We start from the raw sequence: 25,078 nt of genomic DNA on the forward strand, positions 1-25,078 counted from the left end.
CACGTTGGACAATTGTAGGTGGCTTATAGCAGGAATAATTGTATGTTCCAAGAAATAATAGGTTTTATTAATACTATTACAATTATGTGTTACATGATAGTTAAAGGAGTTTCCTATACTATTATATTGATGAGTTATCCTTAGGATAGGCCGTTAAAATTAGATCAGTGGAGGTCGGATACCGACACCTCCACCAATCAACTGCTACCAGCTCCAGCATCTGCCAGATGCAAACAATATACAAAGAAGATCTCTTTTGCTCTGCTATACTTTGTAGTTTTTGCTATCGAGTACTGGAGATCAGCTCCCTTTTAAATGATAGAAAACCTATATTTTGGTGGGTGAGGTACCTTTTGTGGGATAAATAGAAGAAGAAACATGAACCTGACATTCAAAACTGACAACTATTACTAGTTCTTACCAAATCAAGAGAAAGTAAGGAGAAGAAGGGTATAAAATGTATTTTGATAGGTGATAGCTATATGAGGCAGGAGTTACATGATGATGTTGATCAGCAAGCGACTGTAAAGTAATCAACATAGTAAGGAAGTACGGCACTCCTAGATGTGGTTTGTGCTCCGTTATTAATTAATATAATATAGAAAATAATTTGGTACTCAAAATGGGACACTTTTAAAGAAATTCTTTTAATGAAGCCGTCCAATTTCAGCATAATGTTTCAGTCAGGCAGACCTTTATCAAGCTTACACTGGAGAGTGAGGCCAACAAAGCAGCGCTGGAGATGGTGCGTCTGATGCATGCGGAGTAACTAACTATATGTATTTAGCTTTTAGTCACTGATCACAGCAGTGCCCAAGTGGAGCTTCACTAAAAATATGAGAAATTATCAAATATAAAAAACATATAACAAGCACGGAGTGTTTCAGGATGGATGTGATAAACAATGTATGCTAAAGGCATTAGTTCTGCCCCAGCCTACGTCCACTTGTCACAATATGTATACAGTACATAGTAGAGTATTGCAGACAGATAGTCAGAGAAAGGCCAAAAATAACTTTCCATTTTTAAGACAAGATTTCAAAGGATGAACTCACTTCTTCAGGTCTATAGTGTTAAGAACAAATTGCTTGCAGATGTCAAAATGAATAAAGAGACAGTAGAAAACCCCAGCCTTTGATGCTAACTCTTAAGTACATGATGGACAGAAATATAATCTGTGTAGCAAGAGAGTATCAGAGGCAAGTTTGTCAAAAATAGGGTAGTATGTTTATGGTAGGATATTTGGAGACAATAATTAGCACCAGTATGATATATTCCTTGTTTGTCACAGAAGTACAGAAAAAACATTAGTAAAAAATCTTAGAATTCTAATCAGAAGTCAATGTCTGAAGTACCACTCCAGCGTTTTTTTTATTGCATCGCTGGAATGGTCCCACTAATATAAACTACCTGCACCTAGTGTCATACTCACCAAACGCCTTCCTCATCTGTTCCCGACACTGCTCCAGTCATCGTCTGCACAGTGTTTGCTGGTAGATCTGGATGTCACAGCTCAATTTAAGTCTATGACGGCCAGAACAAGGCTCTCATAGCCTCTGAGAGCTTGTGACCGTTACATCTAACTTCCGGTCAGTCAGAAGTTGCGATCACAAGATTTGACAATCAGGATCAGAAGGAAGCGCTGGGATGAGGTGAAGACCGCGGCTGGTGAGTATAATACTAAGGTCAGAGAACTTAGATTAGCAGAACCACTTGAGCACTGAAAAAACAAAAAAAAACAAAATGCTGGAGTGGTGCTTTAATGAGATTTTAACAACCATAATAGTATTGGTCAGTGTCACTCATTATAAATTGTTCCTAATGTTTTGCAAACATGATTTGTTGGATATTGTAGTGAATTGAACCTACAGTAAGTTTTTGCGATAATTTTGATGAAGTACCACTTCATAAATGAGCCTGGTTGATTGGATCTACTAAGGAGCATGTTTAAAGCCCTAAGACTATAATTGTTGAAATAAAAATGCTTCTTAAATCTTCTTAATAAATACATTAGAACTCTCAGAAAAAAATACTTTCCTATTTCCTTAGCCATCTGTTCACTGTATAATGCGTATGTGTTTAAACCCTTTCCAACATTGTCAGTAATAACACGTCCTTGTGCCCCGGTACTTATTGAAGTGGGATGGATTATTACATCCAGGCGATTGTGCGTGCGCACAGGCTGCCGGATGTCAGCTGATTATGACAGCTGACACCAGACACTAAGTGCCAGGAGCGTTCCCACACCACTCCCAGCATTTTAACCCCTTAAATGCTGCAATAAAACTCGATCGTAGCATTCCTGGAGCAGGCAGAGGAAAGCCAGCCCCTCTGCCCATGGATCGGAGACCCTGTGGCATCATCGCGGGGTCCCGATTGTTGCCATGGCGACCTGATGTCGTCATGATGACATCCGGGTCACCAGAGCTAGTAAAGTTGCTAGATTATGCTCAGAGCAACTTTTATCTGTCAGTGCAGCGCTAACAGTTTTTTATAGCACAGGGAAGTTGCTGAATCCCCATGGTATACAAGTGTGCAGCCTGCAAATAATGATAGTCTCATAGTGTGCAAAAGTAAAAAAGTAAAACAAAGTAAAAAAAAATGTAAATAATTGTAAAAATATTTAAAACAAAAATAAAAAAATAATAAAAAAATCAAAAGATATTGTACCCATAAATAAATATTTGTATGAAAAATACAAAATATAAACAATAGAAGTACACATATTTGGTATTGCCGCTTCTGTAAAGACCTGACCTATAACACTGTCACACTAGTTAACCCTTTTAAAGAACATCATAAAAAATAAAAAGCAAGGCAAAAAACAATGCTTTATCAATATACAGCCGAACAAAAAGTTGAATAAAATGCGATAAACAAACAGATGTAAATAAAAATGGTACCGTTGAAAATGTTATCTTGTCCCACAAAAAAAAGCCATCATACAGCTCCATAAGCGGAAAAGTAAAAAAAAGTTAAAGCTCTCAGAATGAAGCGATGCAAAACTAATTAATTTTTCTAAAAAATAGTTTTTATTGTGTAAATCGCCAAAACATAAAAAAGATATAAATGAGGTATCGCTGTAATTGTACTGACCGAAAAATAAAATTATCTTATCAATTTTACCACACGCAGAATTACAGCAACTCCCTCAAAATGAATTAAATTTCTGAATTGCTAGTTTTTGTTCATTCTGCCTCCTAAAAATCAGAATAGAAAGTGATTACAAGATGTCATATGTCTGAAAATGTACCAATAAAACCGTCAACTTGTCCTGCAAAAAACAAGACCTCACATGACTCTGTGGGCCAAAATATGGAAAAATTAGAGCTCTCAACATATGATGATGCAGTTTTTGCAATAAAAAGTGTCTTTTAGTGTGTAACAGCAACCATGCATAAAAAACAGATATAAATCTGGTATTGCTCTAATCGCACCAACCCAAAGAATAAAGTTGCCTAATCTCTTATACTGCACAAGGAATAGTGTAAAAAAAAAAATAAAATGAATTCTTCACTTGCTGTTGATTTTTTTCATTCTGCCTTCCAAATATCACAGTAAAGGCCCCTTTACATTTAGCGATGCACCAACGATCCCGACCACGATACGACCCGGTCAGGATTGCTGGTGCGTCGCTAAATGGTCGCTAGTGAACTGCCACACAGGCAGATCTCACAGAGATGTAGCGATGCTCGGCGGTCGTACTTACCTTTCAGACGAAGCGATGACCGCCGTCTTCCGCCCGCGTCCATAGCTTGCTTGTCGGCGCCAGTAGGAAGCCGACGACGAGAAATGGACGTGGACGATCTCGTGCGATCAGCAATAGCCAGCGGGGGAGCCGGTTGGAGATAAGTATCACATGTAGCGATATCGCTAGCGATATCGCCGCTGCGTCACAAAATCGGTGGGGCTTTAGTGTAAAGCCCCCTTAAGGCTCAGCACACAGTTATCCTACAATTTGCAGTGAGCGCTTACACCGGGGTTTCCATGTAAATCTCTAAAATAATAATCTTCATTTTTTATAAAATATAAAATATGTGAATCAGTCAGAACCTTTGACGGAAGATTGCTTGTAATGAGGCAGAAGCACTGTGGATGCCATCTGACACGTGATCTGGCGGTGTTTTGTGCACTTCTAAAGAGAAAGATACCACTGAACAGAGGCCAGACGGAGTCCAGAGTAACTCTACTACCTCATTATAGTGAATGGATCCCTTGAGGGTTTCATCTGAACCATGTCACTCAGAGATTTAGATGAAAACCCCAAAGTAAGGGCTCAGCATAGAACACTTGATAAATGTGATCCCTAAGTTTATGTAAAATGTTCCCAATAAAAGCTTCAACTCAATCCACAAAAAAAGCAAGTTTCCACACAGGTCAGTCATCTGTTAACGAAAATATATATATGGGGCTTCTACATAACTGGTAGTACAAAGGCTCTGGAAAAGAAAAATGGCTCCACATCCTCCAAAATAAATTCAGCAAATTCTCCGCTCCCAAATCCAAGTGCTCCCACCCTTCAGAGCCCCACAGTGTACCACATATAGCGTCCACATGTTTGGCATTTTTGATGTGATGAGAGCCCACATAAGTTATGGCTGCATGTCTCCAGAAGAACGAGCTGGGCATAACGTACTGGTGACTGCAACAGTATACTGGTCACTAAAACGGCAGTTTGCAAAATAAGCCATTACTTGACCTGAGATCACAAAAATGGAGACAGTACTGGAATCGGAAATGCTGCAATTTTTTTTTTACAAAGTTTGGAATTTTTTTTCACCAATTAGATAAAAAAGAACCTAGACATGTTTGGTGTCTATAAACTCATAATGACCTGGAGAATCATAACGGCAGTTTTAGCATTTAGTGAACATAGTGAAAAAAAACAAACATTGCAGTTTTTTTGCAATTTCACAGCACTTTGAATTTTTTTCCCATTTTCGAGTACATGATATGCTAAAGCCAATTATGTCGTTCAAAAGTACAACTCGTCCCGCAAGAAACAAGCCCTCAAATGGCCATATTGACCAAAAAAGTTATGGCTCTGGCAATAAAGGGATCAAAAAACGAAACCGCAAAAATGAAAAAAGCTCAGGTCACGAAGGAGTTAAAGAGTTACAGAGTAATTACCTCATAAAGTAACAGTGGTGAGAATTGTAAAAATTGATCTGGTTATTAACCTCTTCACCCTGAAGCCTGTTTTCACCTTCCTGACCACGCCAATGTTTACAATTCTGACCACTGTCACTTTATGAGATCATGACTCTAGAACACTTCAACAGACCCCGGAGATTCTGAGAATGTTTTCTTGTGACATATTTTACTTTATGATAGTGGTAAAATTTCTTTGATATGACTTGCATTTATTTGTTTTAAAAAATTTAAATTTGACGAAAATTTTGAAAATTTCGCAATGTTCAAACTTTTAATTTTTAAGCCCTTAAATCAGAGAGTTATATCTCACAACATAGTTAATTAATAACATTTTCCACATGTCTACTTTACATCAGCACAATTTTGGAAAAATAATATTTTTTTAGGAAGTTATAAGGGTTAAAAGTTGACCAGCGATTTCTCATTTTTACAACAAAATTTGCAATTAGGCTCCACCTCACATTTAAAATGACTTTGAGGGGTCTATATGACAGAAAATGCCCAAAAATGACACCATTTTGAAGCCTGCACCCCTCAAGGTTAATTTATTAACCCTTCATGTGCTTCACAGTAATTTTTGGAATGTGGAAGAAAAAAATAAACATTTACTTTTCTTTCACAAAATTTTCCTTTAGACCTAATTTTTATTACTTTTGCAAGGGTAACAGTAGAAAATGGACCATACATTTTATTGCACAATTTGTCTTGAGTATGCCAATACCCCATATGTGGGGGAAATCTACTGTTTGTGCCTACAGCAGGGCTCGGAAGGGAAGGAGTGCCATTTCAATTTTTGAATGTAAAATTTGCTGGCATAATTGGCAGTCGCTATGTCGTGTTTGGAGAGCCCCTGATGTGCCTAAACAGTGGAAACCCCGAACGAGTGACAGACAACATTTTGGAAACTAGACCCCTTAGGGAACTTATCTAGATGTGTATTGAGCACCTTGAACCCCCGGGTGCTTCACAGAAGTTTATAAGGTTAAGCCGTGAAAATAAAAAAAGCACATTTTTCACAGATAACTCTTTTTAAGCTCCAAATTTTGCATTTTAATGAGGGTAACAAGAGAAATTATTCCATACAATTTGCTGTGCAATTTCTCCTGAGAAACCCAAAACGAGTGAGACAACATTTTGGAAACTAGACCCCTTAGGGAACTTACCTAGATGTGTATTGAGCACCTTGAACCCCCAGGTGCTTCACAGAAGTTTATAACGTTAAGCCGTGAAAAAAAAAAAAGCACATTTTTCACAGATAACTCTTTTTAAGCTCCAAATTTTGCATTTTAATGAGGGTAACAAGAGAAATTATTCCATACAATTTGCTGTGCAATTTCTCCTGAGTGCGCCGATACCCAATATGTGAAGGAAATCAACTGTTTGGGCGCACCACAGGGCTTGGAAGGAAAATAGCGCCATTTGACTTTTTGAATGTAAAATATGCTGGAATAATTAGCGGTTGCCATGTCACATTTAGAAAGCCCCTGATGTGCCTAAACAGTCGAAAACCCCACAAGTGACACCATTTTGGAAACTAAACCCCCCAGGAAACTTATCTAGATGTGTAATGAGCACTTTGAACCCCCACGTGCTTCACAGAAGTTTATGACGTTTAGCTGTAAAAATAAAATAAATAATTTTTCCCAGATAAATCTTTTTTAGCTCCATATTTTGCATTTTCATAACAGTAACAAGAGAAGTTGCTCCATAAAATTTGTTGTGCAATTTCGCCTGAGTACACTGATACCCCATATGTGAGGGAATACTAATGTTTGAGTGCACAGCAGGGATTGGAAGGGAAGGAGCGCCATTTCACTTTTTGAATGTAAAATTTACTAGTATAATTAGAGGACGCCATGTCACATTTGAAGAGACTCTGATGTGCCTAAACAGTGGAAAGCCCCCACAAGTGACACCATTTTGGAAATTAGACCCTTTAGGGACCTTATCTAGATTTGTATTGAGCACCTTGAACCGCCAGGTGCTTCACAGAAAGTTATAATGTTAAGCCGTGAAAATAAAAAAAACACATTTTCCCCATAAAAATCTTTATTAGCTACAAATTTTAAAATTTCACAAGGGCAAAAGGTGAAAATGGACCCCAAATTTTGTTGTGCAATTTCTCCTGAGTTTACAGAGATAGCCCATATGTGGTTGAAGGGAAGAAAAGCCATATTACAGTGCAGATTTTGTTGTACCTATTTGAGGGTGCCATTTTATATTGGCAGAGCCCCTGAGGTGCCAGAACAGCAGAACCCCCAATAAGTGACTACACTTTTCCAATTAAATGTCTGAATGAATTCATCTAGGGGTGCAGTGATTATATTGACACCACAGATGTATCAAAGACTTTAATACCATTGGGCAGTGAAGAAAAAATAATTAACATTTTTTACCACCAAAATTTTGTTTTAGCCCCAGATTGTGTGTTAGCCCCAAATTTTTACACTTTCTCAGTGGGAAATGGATAAAAATGGCACCAAAATTTGTCCTACAATTTCTGCTGAATATAGAAATTCCCCCTATGTGACTGTACAGTACTACTTTGCCATATGGAGTGACTTGGGAGGGACGGAGTGCTATGTGCCTCCTGGAGTGCAGATTTTCCTAGACTAGTTTGCGGATTCCTTATAAAGATCCCCTAAGTGCTAGAAAAGCAGAATCCCCCCTCAAGTGACCAAATTTTGGAAATTATAACCCTTTGGGAATTTATCTACAGATGTAGTGACAATTTTGACTGCATCGGTGTTTTCCAAAAACAGGCAGCAGTGGATGTTGCTGAGTGAAAATTGCAAAACTGCTGTTGTAGTGACCAGTATGCTGTAGTGACCAGTACATTATGCTCAGTTCATGCTTCTGGAGACAAGCACCTGTCATCACTACAGAAATGCCAAACATGTGGGTGCTAAATGTATACTTTTATTGTGTTTTATTTATATAAATATTTTTTTTCTTTATTTAGGGATTTTTTAAAATACATTTTTACACATTCTAATTTTTTTTTAAGCTTTTTTACATTGTCCCAGGATGGGACATCACTATATAATATCAGATCGCCTGACACTGCACTGTCTCAGATCAGCGATCTGACAGGCAGGGAAGGAGGCATGCCAGCGCCTGCTCTCAGCAGATGCTCACAAGCTACCTTCCCTGCAGGAGTCGGAAGGACCCCGCGGCCATCTTGGTGTGAGGGTCTCCATGGAGACCATCAGAACATCGCCATCACATCAAGTTGTTCGGAGGGAAGCACGCAGGGAGCCACCTCCCTCTGTGATGCCACTTTTTCTATTGACAGTGGCATCAGAGGGGTTAAATGCCCGAGATCAGTGCTAGTACCGATCGTGGGCATTGCTGCGGGGTGTCAGCTGCCACATAAAGTTAACACCTGCACCCAATCACCGCAGCACTCGATCCACTGCTGAATCACATGAACACAATTCAGATTATCCGGCTCGTATAACATTTTCTGTTTTTTTTCAAAATAAGTCCATTAGATTATCCATGTGAGTTTTATTGGTGTACATAGATGGGAGAGCAGCTAATGGTCCTCACAATAGATGAATTGCAGTCACAGTTCATAAGAGAATCGGAATGGCACTATATTTATATATCTATTGAGCATGTGCACATACATATAAATATATATATATATATTAGATAAAATAAATAATAATATTGAACGTGTCACCAATTTTCTAAGTAATTATATTTTATTTAATTTGCATAATTTGCATAATCATGTATATACACTAAGAGAAGTTGATTACTTGAGGTATTGTATGTTTCAAGGAAGATACTGTTAGGAACAGTGGAATGTACTAAATAAAAATAAATAATAAAGTGCGTTCGCCGCTCGGGGTCCACCATGCAATAGGTGTTACACCGCTGCTAGGTAATGACAGATGAGCAATATGGCGGTATAATGCGCACGGGTTAGACTTCGCCCGAAGTGCGCAAAGCGGGCTCTGTTCACACACAGAGGCGCCGCAACATAAACATACAAAAATGCTGAGCCTGTTAGTGTCACAGACCACAGGGAAATGCACACACAGTATCTGGTCACAGGAGCAGGACCCAAGGCAAAGGAGCTAGACCTACCGTGCATCGCTACTGTGGGCGCCAAGGAGGGATGCAACTGCAGCGCGGCGTAGGGCATGGCCGCTAGTCGACAAAGCTAGGAGGCAAGCGCAATGTCGGACGCTAGAGTAGAGGTGCGGTGTGCACAGTGGCCTAAGGCTTGCCACTGACTGGCGCTGACTGCTGCACTAATTCCCTATCCACATGCATAATATCAGAGGGAAGGGGTTTCAAATGAGTCAGTCACCAGAGTCATACATCCATCACCATTCACACATTTAGCTTGCAAAGTCTATACTAGCGCATGGCCGAACGGTCATGCGCGCTTTTTATAGCCGTGCGGGACCTTCCAGGTCTCCGAGATAGACCAATGAGATCTGGAGCAGGACCTGGGCACATGACTCCCGATCTCCAATGGGAGATCGCCTCGTGAGCATGCCCAGTAGCACAGAGGAACTTAGTCTCTGGAGCGGTCTGCTGCAAAGTAATCTTCTCTGCAGTAGATAGACAGCAGGAGACCGCAGAATGTGAGGCTCTGGATTCCTGCAGAGCAGAAGCAGAAACCAGACGCCTAACAGATACCATGTGTCATGATCCAGGTTGGATGTTGACAGTTAAAAGCACATGTAACCTTTTTTTCCTCAAGCTGCTTGCTTAAGTTTGGTTTTGCCCCCGGTGGCCATTAGGATTATTACACAGTGGTGTCTTTTGTTCTAGTTTGCCCCCGGTGGTGGTGAGCATTATTGCACATGATTATAAAGCGTGTGTGATTGCTGGCTCTTACCTATAAAAGAGTGTCAGGTGTTGCAAAATCACTGTTGGTGATAGTGTTCATTTCAACCATCCTTGGTGGAGGAAGGATCTAGAGAGAGGTCCTGGCTACTCAGTCAGAGCCCTGTTGTTGAAGGAGTCAGAGGGGATTTCCTTTCAGCTCTGACAGAGCTTGGTGGCAACTATTCAGGAGGAAAGCTGCATTCTGGTGGTGGACTCTGTTGCTGGGAGCAAGAGCAACAGAGCAAAGCTAAGTGGTGTTTCCCTGTTTGTATTTTTCCCTGGTGTGTATTAGTACAGCGGCGGGGCCAGTGCCTGCATCACCCAGCTCCCTAGCAAGGGATAGGTGTAGGGTGTGCTAGGGTGACAGGTATCCTGATCGGCGCCCGGTGCGGAACCGGCCTAGGGAACGTTAGGAGTGTGAGGGACTCAGGGGAGTGCAGGAGGTCTCCACATCCCCGCTCCCTATCACAGGGCCCACCATTGTAACTGTTTCCCCTTTCCCCATGTCTTGTTGTTTTAGTTACCGGCCTGCGGGCCATGTCACACAGGACAGTTTCACTTGCCGTGTCTTGTTGTTTCAGTTACCGGCCTGCTGGTCGCGTCACACAGGACGGGTCCACGTGACACCATGTTATTTGTAATGCTAGGGGGGACCTAAGTTAGAGAGTGGACCCTCTGGATCGCGGATCCGGAGCCCCAGGGTCGAGCACACCAGGTGAAGACCGACCCCTATACAGGGATCGTTTGGGGCAGGACCACAGAGGACGGAGGCGCGACAGCCGGAACCAAGAGGGACGGCTCCACGGACAGAAGGAGGGGGAAGGCAATGGTACGTAGAAGGAGCAGGGACCAGAGGAACAGGACAGAACCAATACGGAAGGCAGGCACGTGGGAAGACCTAGGCGGGCAGAAGGCGGAGGAAGGCACCGGGGATGGAGGACAGTGCGCAGGCAGGCTGGGAGGAAGGAAGCAGGAGACAGGGAGAATCAGGCGGAACGCGGATTAGCTACAGTAGAACTGTAGAGGCCAGAAGGTGCAGGAAAACTACACGATCATCAGGCGTCCTCCTAACTGCGAGGACGCCTGAAGTACAGCAAGCCCAGGATGTGCGTCACCCAAACCCGCCCTTCGGCGCCGCCCATCGCAGGGGAGACCAAGCCCGCCTCTCAGCACCGCCCACTATGGGAGAGAGAGGGAAGACGGCGGCGAGCGCAAAGCAGGGGGCGGGAAGCAGGAGCCAACGTGAAGAGGAATTGACGGCGGGCGCGTGGCCGGGCGGGAGCGCGCAGGTGAGGGGATGCCGCAGCGGCCGCCGCAGGAAAAGGGGCATCGGCGGGCATAACCGCTGATGTCACAGTACCCCTCCCCTTACGGCATCCCTTTGCGAGATTGGCCAAAAACTTTTTTAGAATGCGAGGGGCATTGATATTTTCCCGAGGCTCCCAGGACCTCTCCTCGGGACCAAAACCCACCCAATCGATAAGAAAAAGGGTCTTACCCCGGGCTTTTTTCATAGCCAAGATGTCCTTGACCTCGAAGACGTTATCAGAGATGGCAGGAGAAGGAGGGACGATGGAAACCGGTTGGAACCGATTCAGGACTACGGGTTTCAGGAGCGAGACATGGAAAGCGTTGGGCACCCGGAGCGAAGCAGGCAACCTCAGTTTGTAAGCCACGGCATTAATACGTCCAATCACCTCAAACGGTCCAATGTACCGAGGACTCAGCTTGTAAGAGGGAACTCTCAGACGGATATGTCGAGTTGAAAGCCAGACCTTGTCACCAGGATGGTACGGGGGTACGTCCTTCCGTCTCTTGTCTGCATGCTTCTTGATTCGGTCGTTGGCACTTTTGAGCGCATCCCTGGTCTCTCTCCAAATCTGCGAGAATTCTTTAGCAAGAGAATCGGCTGCGGGTACCTTGGTAGAGGTAGAAAAAGGCAACGGAATACTTGGGTTTTGACCGGTTACCACAAAAAAAGGTGACCTGGTGGTAGATTCACTGGGATGATTATTGTGCGAGAATTCAGCCCAAGGTAAAAGCGCAACCCAGTCGTCTTGATGAGCGTTGGTGAAGTGACGTAGGAAGGTGGTTAACCCCTGATTAATTCGTTCCACTTGCCCGTTGGTCTGAGGATGATATGCGGAGGAAAAGTCGAGAGATGTACCCATAAGCCGGCAGAGTGCCCTCCAGAAGCGGGAGGTGAACTGGACCCCCCGATCCGACAGAATCCGCTGAGGAAGACCATGCAGCCTGAAGACCTGGTGGATGAAGATCTCAGCCAACTTCGGAGCGGACGGTAGTCCCGATAAGGGAATAAAATGGGCCATCTTAGAAAAGCGATCTGCCACGACTAAGATGGTGGTACATCCGGCCGAGCGGGGCAAATCGGTCACGAAGTCCATGGCGATCTGTTGCCAGGGGGCTTCAGGAACTGGCAAAGGGTGAAGAAGACCGGCGGGCAAAGTCCTAGCCACCTTATTCTGGGCACAGATTGTGCAAGAGGCCACGTAGTCCATCACATCCTGGCGAAGCGTGGGCCACCAATAATACCGGGAAAGCAGGAAGAGAGTCTTCTTGGTCCCAACGTGTCCAGCAATTTTGGAGGAATGTCCCCAGCACAACACCTCTATACGTTTGCTTGGAGGGACGAAGGTCTTACCGGGCGGAGGGGTAGCAAAATTCACAGGAGCCACGGTGATCATCCTGGAAGGCTCGATGATACAGGATGGGATTTCGTCCCTCTCTGAAGACTGCAACGACCTGGAAAGGGCATCGGCCTTGATGTTCCTATTGCCCGGTCGGAAGTGAAGTTGGAAGTCAAAGCGGGAAAAAAACAGGGCCCACCTGGCTTGCCGGGCATTGAGCCTTTGGGCGGATTGCAGATAGGCCAGGTTTTTGTGGTCTGTGAGGATGGTAAAGGGATGTACAGCTCCTTCGAGTAAATACCGCCATTCAGTCAAGGCCATCTTAATGGCCAGTAATTCACGGTCTCCAATGGAGTAGTTGCACTCCGCCGGTGAAAAGACTTTAGAGAAAAAACCGCATGGAACCAGCCGTCCGGACGAAGCCTGCTGGGACAAGACCGCCCCCGCTCCAGTGGAGGAGGCATCCACTTCCAGGACAAAGGGTCTGCTGGCCACAGGCCGATGCAAAATGGGTGCTGAGGCAAAAGAACGTTTCAGAGTTTGGAAAGCTTTCTCCGCTTCAGGGGACCAGCTGTTGGGCTTCGTTCCTTTACGGGTCAGGTCCGTGATGGGTTTGGTAACCGTGGAAAAGTGAGGCACAAACTGACGGTAATAGTTTGCGAACCCAAGAAACCGCTGGATGGCCTTAATCCCCACAGGACGAGGCCACTTGAGTACCGCACCGAGTTTTTCGGGATCCATGCTTAGACCGGAGTCGGAGACGACATATCCCAAGAAGGGTAGTGACGACTGCTCAAAAAGGCATTTCTCGATCTTGGCGTAGAGTTGGTTCTCTCGGAGACGATGCAAGACCAAGCGTACACTCCTGCGATGAGAAGGCAGATCGGGGGAGAAAACGAGGATGTCGTCCAGGTAGATGACAACACAAGAATAGAGTAGATCCCGGAATACCTCATTGATAAATTCTTGGAACACAGCGGGGGCATTGCAAAGGCCGAATGGCATGACTAGATATTCATAATGCCCGTCACGAGTATTGAAGGCCGTCTTCCACTCGTCCCCAGCACGGATTTGGACCAAATTGTAGGCTCCCCGCAGGTCTAACTTCGTGAAGATCCGGGCTCCTCTCAACCGGTCAAAAAGCTCCGGAATCAACGGAAGAGGGTAACGATTCTTGATGGTGATTTTGTTCAGGCCCCGGTAATCAATGCAAGGCCGCAGTGATCCATCTTTCTTCCGGACGAAGAAAAAACCTGCGCCTGCAGGAGAGGAGGACTTTCGGATAAACCCCTTGGAGAGATTTTCGTGGATATATTCCGTCATGGCAGTGGTCTCGGCTGGAGAGAGAGGGTATGTTCTACCTCTGGGGGGAACCGCTCCAGGAATCAGGTCGATGGGGCAGTCATAAGGCCGGTGCGGTGGCAGGGAATCCGCCTCTTTTTTGCAGAAAACATCAGCATAGGCGTGATATGGCACAGGAAGGCCAGGGAGGTCTGTAGGCTTGCGCTGAGGCTGGGGACGGACCAGGGTACGTAAACAGCTTGCATGGCAGGCGTGCCCCCAGCGCAGGATCTCTCCGGAACGCCAGTCGATAACAGGCTCATGCCGCCTGAGCCAAGGTAGCCCCAAAAGAATGGCGTGGGACAACTGAGGCAGGACATAAAAGGCAATCCTTTCTGAGTGGAGAGCGCCAATTTGCAGGTTTACTTCGGTGGTTACCGTGGTGATGAGCCCAGGAAGAGGTTTGCCGTCAACGGAGGTGATTGCTCGAGGATTACTTAAGACGGCCACGGGAATCTGGAGTCTGTCAACCTCCTCCTGGTGGATGAAGTTGCCTGCCGCGCCCGAGTCCACATACGCCTCCACAGAGCTACGCCCCCGACCTGAAATAAGTAGAGCTGAAACGGTAAGTGGAAGAGAGGGGGTAGAATCACCTAGGGGGCCCTCTCCTACCTGGCCTAGGCGGATGCGTTTCCCGGTCTCTCAGGACAAGTGCGTATGAAGTGATTGGCACCTCCACAATAGAGACAGAGTCCCTTGGTCATTCTCTCCCTACGCCGTTGTTCAGACAGCTTGATGCGATCAACTTGCATGGGCTCCGGGGCGGTGTTACTAGGGGGGGCAACAGTGCGCGGAATAGGAGCTTGGTATAACCTAAAGGACCTCCTCTCCCTAGCCGACTCTCGGGCGCGCTCCTGAAAACGCAGGTCAATACGAGTAGCCAAGGAGATGAGATCCTCCAGGGTGGTAGGGAGGTCACGCCCGGCCAACTCGTCTTTGATTTTACCAGAAAGTCCTCTCCAAAACGCACCAACCAGGGCTTCATTATTCCACCCCAGCTCCGAGGACAAGGTCCGAAAACGGATGGCGTATTGCCCTACCGTAAGGGACCCCTGGCTGAGGTTAAAAAGGGCCTCAGTGGAGGAAGCAAGGCGTCCAGGTTCATCAAAAACCTTACGAAATGTCTCCAAAAAACACTGGATGTTGGTCACCACCGGGTCATCCCTCTCCCATAAAGGATTCACCCAAGCCAACGCCTCCCCTTCAAGGTGGGAGATTATAAAGGCCACTTTAGCACGGTCCGTAGGGTACTGTTGGGGCGAAAGGTCAAAGTGCAACCTGCACTGATTTAAAAATCCCCTACACAATTTTGGGTCCCCACAGTACCTGGGCGGTTTACCGAGACGGGGGGGGGGAGAAGAGACGGTGTCCCGGGCTAGGGTGGAAGCGGCCGTAGAGGACTGCAAAGAAAGCAGCCTATCATCCACCGAGGCCATATACCCCAAAATGTGAGACTGAGCATCGCGCTGTTGTGCGAGCTCCTGCTGGAGACTGACTAAGAGGGGTGCGTGTGCTGGGTCTGCAGTCTGAAGAGCGGAGAGCCGGGTGTCCATGGACTTCATGAATGACATGATACGGTTCTGATTTTCTCTGAGGAAGAGCAGTTCCTTTTGAGTGGCAGCCGCGGCACCGGCGGGGTCCATGGCCTGATGATACTGTAATGCTAGGGGGGACCTAAGTTAGAGAGTGGACCCTCTGGATCGCGGATCCGGAGCCCCAGGGTCGAGCACACCAGGTGAAGACCGACCCCTATACAGGGATCGTTTGGGGCAGGACCACAGAGGACGGAGGCGCGACAGCCGGAACCAAGAGGGACGGCTCCACGGACAGAAGGAGGGGGAAGGCAATGGTACGTAGAAGGAGCAGGGACCAGAGGAACAGGACAGAACCAATACGGAAGGCAGGCACGTGGGAAGACCTAGGCGGGCAGAAGGCGGAGGAAGGCACCGGGGATGGAGGACAGTGCGCAGGCAGGCTGGGAGGAAGGAAGCAGGAGACAGGGAGAATCAGGCGGAACGCGGATTAGCTACAGTAGAACTGTAGAGGCCAGAAGGTGCAGGAAAACTACACGATCATCAGGCGTCCTCCTAACTGCGAGGACGCCTGAAGTACAGCAAGCCCAGGATGTGCGTCACCCAAACCCGCCCTTCGGCGCCGCCCATCGCAGGGGAGACCAAGCCCGCCTCTCAGCACCGCCCACTATGGGAGAGAGAGGGAAGACGGCGGCGAGCGCGAAGCAGGGGGCGGGAAGCAGGAGCCGACGTGAAGAGGAATTGACGGCGGGCGCGTGGCCGGGCGGGAGCGCGCAGGTGAGGGGATGCCGCAGCGGCCGCCGCAGGAAAAGGGGCATCGGCGGGCATAACCGCTGATGTCACATTATTTAAATGTGTTAATTACTTTCCCCTCACTAACTATAATCTGAAAAGACTGAAAATAAAAATTTCATATTTGATCACAAGTAATAATTAAATTCTCACCCTTGGGGTGTAAGGAAAACAAGAAACCATTTGTGTGGTGTATGGGTAGGTGACATACAATTTAACATAAAAAAGCTAATGTGGTAGAGGATTTGAAGCAACTAGTATGATAAATGTCTTTAAATACAGAAAGCAGCTGTCAATTTTCCTAATCTCTACTTCCTATTACTACCTTTCCTAATGCATAAATACTGAGCCTCCTTGTAGTGTGGTCTTCACAGTATGTCTGCTGGGTGCATTTAATATGTATATACAACCTACTGAAAATCACAGTTATCTATTTGATTCCTTTTCCAGTGAAGCTTTATTTAAAAATGGAGCCCACGGGAAAGATAATAAAGGATTTACTTTGCAAACGTTGATTCTAACCTCGATTAAGCGAGAATGCACCTTCAAGGCCCAAAAACCTTTCAAGCCATTTTCTGTTCTCTGTTTTCTCTCCCAGCGTGAAACCAACATATTTGCTTCCTTTACTGTTATTGACTGAAACTGACCTTTTCCTTGTTCTTAATATTTTATATCATCTTTGCTGTTCTACTTTTGTTATATGTCTATTGCATAGGATTCCTTCTAGGTACTAGCTTGCAGAGAAAAAAAACGCCTAGAATCAATGTCTCAGGACAAGTAAAAGAAAAGCAATAAAAATGCTAAATAAATATAGTCATAAATCGTTGGCATCTACTGTAAAATGTCATATTTTAAATGGTTCACTCTAGTTAATAAAAGCATACCATTTAAGCCTTGTAAAAAGCAAAAAAAAATATGTTATTTTCTTACCGTTTTCTGTTATGATACGTGGAACTTCCTTTTCTGCTGGGGAAATACATCGGATTTGGTTTCCAACTACAAGTCCATCCATCTCTGAAAGATCTTCAAATGTGCAGTTGACCCCAGCAGACAACTCCGGGACATTGTAGGCTTCCAAAACTAGCTGTAACACACAGAATATAACTATATTAGCATCATAATTCAAGGGAGACATAAAGAAGGTAGAGGGGGAAAGAATAAAATAAGGTACAGAAGGTTTTGTAAAACTGTTTTTATTACAATACCATAAACTTATGAAGCACTACAGTATATGGACAATCTATGTATTAACAGAGTCAGGCAGCTGCGGCCAAGGTTAATAAAACAATGGGATACATTAAAATAGGCATAAATGCTCATGACTACTACATAGTTTTGCCTGTATACAAATCATTAGTGTGGCCACAGTTAGAATGCTGTGCACAATTTTTGTCTCGGGGGTAGAAGGCTACTTTCACACATCAGGTTTTTTCCGACAGGCAGGATCTAGCGTCGCGCTGGAGTGACGGATCTGCCGTAAATTGTGGAAAACTGATGAAACAGATCCGTTTTTCTGCCGTATCCATCTATCGGCATTGTTTCACTCACTGGCATTGTTTATATATGTTTCCTGGGGGCTGGCCAATTGGATCTGAGCATGCTCAGACTTAAAAAACTGGATCCGGTGGCCAGATCTGTATTTTTCCGGATTCGGCGCATTCCGGCGCCCATAGACTTCCATTGTAGCCAAAAGCCGGAAACGCCCTATTCGGCGCTGTCCGATTTTTCGCTGAAGACAAAAAACGTTACTGGAGACATTTTTTCCAGACGCCAGAAATACAATTTTAGCCGGATCCGACCAAAACCGGAAGAAACGGGAAGCCATGCGACACGATCTGGCACTAATACAAGTCAATGAGAAAAAAACGGTTCCGGCGGCAGATTTCGCCGGTTGCGGTTTTTTAAAAATAGCCGGATCCTGCCTGTCGAAAAAAACATGATGTGTGAAAGTAGCCTTAGAAGGACATAGCTCAATTATAGTGGCTGGAGAGAAGAGCGACTAAGGTTATTAAGGGAATGGGTTGTCTATGATACCAAGGTAGGTTACTAAACTTGGGGTTATTTAGTTTGGAAAAACAATCCCTTAGGGGTGATCTTATTACAATGTACATATATATGAGGGACAGTATAGAAATCTTTCTAATAATCTTTTCACGCCTAGGCCAGAGATGAGGATAAGGAGGCATCAACTATGTCTAGAGGAAAGAAGATTTAATCGTAATCACAGACGCGGATCCTTCATTGTAAGAGCAGTGAGACTATGGAACTCTTTGCCACATTATGTTGTAATGGTTGATTTATTACTAAAATTCCAGGAGAGCCTGGATGCCTTTCTTGAAAAATATAATAATGCAGGTGCTAGATTCTATGATGAGATGTTGATCCAGGGAACTAGTCTGACTGCCGTATATAGAATCAGGAAGCAATTTTTCCCAAAATAAGGAATTATTAGTGTCTTCTCCATGGGTTTTTTTGCTTTCCGTTTAATCAACATGTTAGATTAAAGGATGAACTTGATGGACTTAAGTCTAGGTCTTAGGCCTTCAACCTTAAAAACTATGAAACTATGTATTTTTCAGTAGGGAAAATTGATCAGTTATTAAAATTTTGTCAAATATATCAAAATGTAACACACTATATTCTACCAGTACCAATGATTGCACTTTTATGCCCCAGTGTACTTGTAAAGAATTTGTCGCGTGATCTCATCACAACCATCATTAAATAGATTTATTCATGTTATAGACTACTGATTTTACACCTGGACATGAGAACTTTAAAAAAAGACTGTGCATCTATTCTGCCATTTTCAAAGTAAATACACCAGTATCATTTGGTCTGAAACAATATATCCAGTTTGTATGGAGAAATTTAGTAACAGATCCCCTTTAATAAATTGATTAAACAGAAAAAAAAAATCATTTATGGAACCCAGGTTCTGCTTTTAATTTCTAGTTTATAAAAAATGATTTCAATACCCCGTAAATTGGTACAATAACTGCAAAGATTCCAGTGGGTAGTTTTTTTTCCCATTGGAATAGAATTGAAAGAAGCAAAAACTGAGAATGGAAGTTTAAAAGAAGCACAATTAAAATGTCTTGACAATGTTTCTGTTTAACTACAGAGATTGTTCAATATTGCTCAATATTGAATGTGATTTTTTTTCAGTGGTAAAGAACAGAACGAGCACAATAATATTATTTGCAAAAAGCTGATGCTTCACGCAATGTAGACACAATTGGGCCGCTCAGACCAAGAAAAGATGAGACGCTCAAAGAAATTGACGATTTCAAGGATGAGCACATTATGCTGAAATAGTATTGTTATTCTTCGCTGCTCTGAGCAGAATATCCATTCAGAATAGATCTTGTAAATCTTTAAAATAATTCTGCTGCAAATAATTACCCCAGAACACTGCAATCAAGTGAATTTTTGCAAAAGAAAATCAATTACTCTTTTTAAAGCTGTAGATTCTTGAAAACCACAATTGCTAAAGGCAGGAGGGCCCGTTATTACCGAGTCACTCTATTATCTTTAGTTAAATGGACTTTTCATAGAGTTTTCTGTCATTAGAAGATATCCAGAAGAAGAGCAATAGAGTGCACAGAAACTGCCATCAGCTGAATTGTAATAAAAAAGCTTAAATATTCTCTATTTTTTCCATATTTTATATTAGCAAAATTATGCTTGAATGCTCATCATAAGTAACTTATTTAACAAGTAAGTTCTTATCAAAATTAAAGGCAAATTCCATAAAAAAGTAGAGCTTTTACATTGAGGGTATTTATTATGAAACCCTCCTGTTATATAACCCCTTTCCGGCATTGGGCTTAATAGTACACCCACGTTGTGCTCCCTGTTTCAAGGCAAATGACAGTTGATCTATGCAGCTGATATGTGAACGCAACAGCCGCGAGTGGAATTGCAATCCACCCGCGGCTGTTAACTAGTTAAATGCCGCTGTCAATCTCTGACAAAGGCATTTAACTCGCACTTACTGAAAGAGCGTCGTAAATCACGGGGTCACCGATGGGTTGGCATGACAACCAGAGGTCTGAATTAGACCTCTATGGTTGTCATTGCCGGATCACTATGAGCGTCACCCCGTGGTGAGCACTCATAGCAAGTGAGCATTTCTGCTACACACATGCGATCTTACCATCGTCTGTGTGTAGCAGAGGCAATCGAAGTACTGCAGTTTCTAGTCTTCAATGGAGACTATGGAAGCATGCAAAAAGTAAAAAAAAAATGTTTTTAAAAACATTAAAAAAATAAAAAAATTAAAGTTCAAATCATCCCCCTTTTGCCCCATTCAAAATAAAACAATAAAAAATCAAATACACACATATTTGGTATTGACACATTCAGAATCGTCCAATCAATCAATGTAAAAAACGAATTAACCCGATCGCTAAACGGCGTTCTGAGAAAAAATTCAAAATGCCAGAATTACATTTTTTTGGTCACCACTACATTGCAATAAAATGCACTAATGGGCAATCAAAAGATCATACCTACACCAAAATGGTATGAATAAAAACGGAAAATAGAGATGCTAAAGGTCTCAGAAAATGGCAACTTTTTTAACAAATTTTGGAATTTGTTTTCACCACTTAAATAAAAAAAGAGCTTATACATGTTTGGTGTATGAACTACTAATGACCTGGAAAACTGGAAAATCACAAAGGCAGGTCAGTTTTAGCATTTAGTGAACATGGTAAAAAAAAAAAAAAAACAACTGTGGAATTGCACTTTTTTCAACTTCACCACATTTCTTTCCCATTTTACAGTACATGATATGTCAAAACCAATGGTGTCGTTCAAAAGTACAACTTGTTCCGCAAAAAACAAGTCCTCACATGGCCATATTGACAGAAAAATAACAAAGTTATGGCTCTGGGAAGAAGGGGAACTAAAAACAGAAATTCAAAAACTGAAATACCCCTTGTCATTAATGGGTTAAAGAGGACCTCTGACCAAGTCAGAAGAGGTCATATTTTGCTCTTATTTTTTGAGTGTTCAGTTTCTTTTATTTTTTTTAATCAACCATACGATTCCAAAAATGTGAGTGTTTTATTTGATGCTACTCTTTATGGTCTTGATAAAGGGAACAGTACAGATGTAAAAAAAATAGCAGCTTACTCAGGGAGCAGCAAGATTAAAATAAGCAAGCAAAAACTGCCCATTTTTGAACTGATACAGGTCCTTGAAGTGATACCAGTCTCTGAAGATGGAGCAGAAAGTATTAAAGGGAATTTGTCAGCAGGATTTTGCTGCCTCCTCTGAGAGTAGCATGTTATAGGCAAACAGACCCTGATTCCAATGATGTATCACTTAGTTAAAGGGAATCTGTCACCCTATTTTTCACCTATCAGCTGCCGGCACTGGCATCAGGGGCTTATCTACTGCATTCTGTAATGCTGTAGATAAGCTCCCAATGTAACCTGAAAAAGAAAAAGGAGTTAGATTATACTCGCCCCAGCGTTCGGTTCAGTCCGATGGGTGTTGTCGTCCAGTCCGGCGCCTCCCATCTTCTAACGGTGATGACCTCTTCTTTGCTGCCTTTCGTGGCTTCTGCGCAAGTGAACTGCTCTGCCCTATTGAGGGCAGAGCAGAGTCCTGCAGTGCGCAGGTGCCGGGAGAGGTCCGGCGCCTGCACACTGCAGTATTCTGCTGTGCCCAAAACAGGACAGAGCAGTGCATCTGCACAGGAGCCATGACAGGCAGCAAAGAAGAAGACGTCACCGTTAGAAGGGAGGCGCTGGACCGCAACACCCATCAGACCAAGACTGGACTGCCCCCCAGTGAGTATAAACTAAAGGTACTGTCACACTTAGCGATGCACCAGCGATCCCGACCAGCGATATGACGCGGTCAGGATCGCTGGTGCATCGCTAAGTGGTCGCTAGTGAGCTGCCACACAGGCAGATCTCACCAGCGACATTGCAGGGGTCGGGGTCGCTACTTACCTGTCAGACAAGGCGATCCTGACGTCCTCCCGCCCGTGTCCATGCGTCGCTCGTCGGCACCACAGGAAGCCCAGCAGGAAGCTGACGATGAGAAATGGTCCAGGACGTTCTCGCGCGATCAGCGATAGCCAGCGGGGGAGCCGTTCGGAGGTAAGTATCAGACATAGCGATATCGCTAGCAATATCGCTATTACGTCACAAAACCAGTGACGTTATAGCGATATTGCTAGCGATATCGCTTAGTGTGACAGGCCCTTAACTCCTTTTTCTTATCTTTCAGGTTACATCAGGGGCTTATCTACAGCATTACAGAATGCTGTAGATAAGCCCCTGATGTCGGTGTCGGCATCTGATAGGCGGAAAATAGGGTGACAGATTCCCTTTAACTAGGCGCACCAGTTGTGACATAATCGGAGCTTTTAGATTTAGCATGTAACAGAGCAGAGGAATATAACCCTGCCCATACCAGCATCATGCACATTGTCTATTGACAGTGAGCTGCTTATCACAGGAAGGGGTGTGGTTGGATCAGTGATCATGTGGCCAGCTAGTCACAGCAAAGATAGTCAGCACAGCTAGATAAGTGACACATTATTGAATTTTGTGTTTTAACCCCTACCTGATGCTGTCCTTAGAGTACATAACAAAACCCTGCTGACATATTCCCTTTAAATGTACTCTTTTGCCAATGCATTTGGAGGCCTAAAAGTAATGGCAATACCTGAGCGAATTACATTTTTTTCAGGCAAGATTTCATTAAGAAATGAAAAAAAAATGAAGTAATATTTGTATACAGATAATAAAAATAACATAGCAAATATTGAAGCAATAGACATAATGAGCCACGGAATCAATCGTGCCTGAAGCATGCAGCATTCTGATATGCAGTATTAATAAAGGCATACATTTTAATTATGCGTTTTAATATATCTTTGCTTGAAGTGTAACTCAGGAAGCTGTGTGCGTATATGAGGAACAGTACATTCTGTCGCTGTTATATGACTTGTATTTTGCATTTTCATCACTTATTCCCTGTGCACAAGAAGCCTCAAGAGTTTCGCCTTGTGCCCTTCGGCTTGTGTAACCCAGACAGTTTCTTTCCCTTCTCTTTGTTTTATAGGCAATATTTTTGCTTTGATCCCTCAAAGCAGACAAATTTGTAGGAAAATTTGAGCAGTTTATGAGAGTCAGTGTTCAGTAGAGGAAACAAAAAGTGAATTAAAACTAGGAAAAAAAAGTATTTTTCTCTAATAAGACATATTATAAAAAAAGTATAGTTACTATTTAAAGCTCTATATCTTTGTGCCGTGTTAGCCAGTAGTTAGAAAAATAGATTTTTCTATTTAAAGCTCTGCGCACTGGGCTTTTTTAGTTATTCTTAGACATTCCTAACGATATAAAAAATGCGTCCAAGAGAAAAGATATTGAATCACGCAAAAATGGTCAACTTTAGAGGTCTTAAAAAAAAAACCCTATGCTTCTAATGCACATGTAGTTCAGCCTGTCGCATAGTAATGAATTGATGTGATGTACATGCTATGTGAGAGGTGAATCTTTCCCTGCTTCCAATCACCTGGCGTGGAATGGCTTAAACCCCGTGAGACTTATCTCAATTTCCAGCACAGACTTTGGCCTTAACACGCAGGATGATAAGTCTGTCTTCCTATAGATTCAATTCAGAAGCAATTGTTTAACTATTAGGCAAATCTTTCTATAAATTGCACCTATTATACCTGAACCCCCCAAGTAATAGGACATCTGCTGTTGAGCAGATTGCTCCCATTTTCAGCAAACCGGAATGAATTATTGAATTATTGCCACTGAAAAATGGCCTACATACTAATTTATATAAATTTATAATTGAAGAATATCATAAAAAGAATAGTTCTGTGCTGACTACATTCTGTAGGGGCATCATGATTTGTGTAATCAAGAAAAAACATTAAATGGAGAACATCCCTATTTTATTATATTGTTCCTTGTGCCCACTTTTTGATTGGACCAATGCCTAACATATAGCAGTGCATACATATGGATGACTTGGGTATACTTATATTTAGTCGAGATTCATACTGTTAATAAATCATGAGGCATTCAGCTCAAACATATTTTCCTGTGTGTCTTGAGGTTTCTTGTCTGCTTGACGTGCGTTGCATCTGGGTAACTCAGCAGGTGTCTGGGATGTTAGATCAAATATTACACCTTAGGTCGTAAAATGTTGACTGATGTACGACCACTGCAAACAAATTCTATTTTTTTTCCTTGGTGAAAGCTGATCCTTACCAGGACATTGTATTGGGAGACAGATATATTGTTTGGGTGGACCGTGAGTCTGACACACTGCTTCATCTCTGATGCAAATCTTCTGGCCTCGTGAGATCGTTCACATCTTTCTTTTCTTGTACAGCTAAAAAGAGAAAAAAAAATTTGATCAAACGTTTCAATATAAAATAAAATCAAGAAAACCATGCGACAACAGATACTTTACTTTGGTTTGAAATGAAGTTTGCTCGTACATAAGGATTTTAAAAATTAGAAAATTTTATGCCATTTTACAAAATAATCAGTGTCAAAATTCAAAGATTGACTTAGTTTTTAGTGTTAAAGGTAAACATAAGTCCATCAAGTTCAACCGGTATCCTAACATGACGTTCAGATTTCTACATTGAATTAACAGTTTGATGTGGAGCGGCACAAAGATCTGACTCACTTGTAGTAATATGTCACTAATATAAGCAATATGTTACTAATTTTTAGCATGACATGTATTTCAAATCTGTCTTGTGTGGGC

At 43.2% G+C, this 25,078-nt stretch overlaps 1 protein-coding gene across 1 annotated transcript in view; it reads right to left on the reverse strand.

Annotated features, from left to right (window-relative positions):
- The window catches only part of PLXNA4 (plexin A4), a 1,025,959-nt gene that overhangs the window by 290,608 nt on the left and 710,273 nt on the right, over positions 1–25,078 (reverse strand). Inside the window, exons 6-7 of the mRNA XM_073559904.1 lie at positions 24,571–24,694; positions 17,249–17,402 (exon numbers count right to left, since the gene is read on the reverse strand). Coding sequence (XP_073416005.1) covers positions 17,249–17,402; positions 24,571–24,694 — 278 coding nt within the window. The remainder of the gene's footprint in view (positions 1–17,248; positions 17,403–24,570; positions 24,695–25,078) is intronic.

Source organism: Dendrobates tinctorius, unplaced genomic scaffold (genome assembly GCF_039654945.1).
Source record: "Dendrobates tinctorius isolate UK_male_01 unplaced genomic scaffold, ASM3965494v1 ptg000281l, whole genome shotgun sequence".
NCBI lineage: Eukaryota > Metazoa > Chordata > Amphibia > Anura > Dendrobatidae > Dendrobates > Dendrobates tinctorius.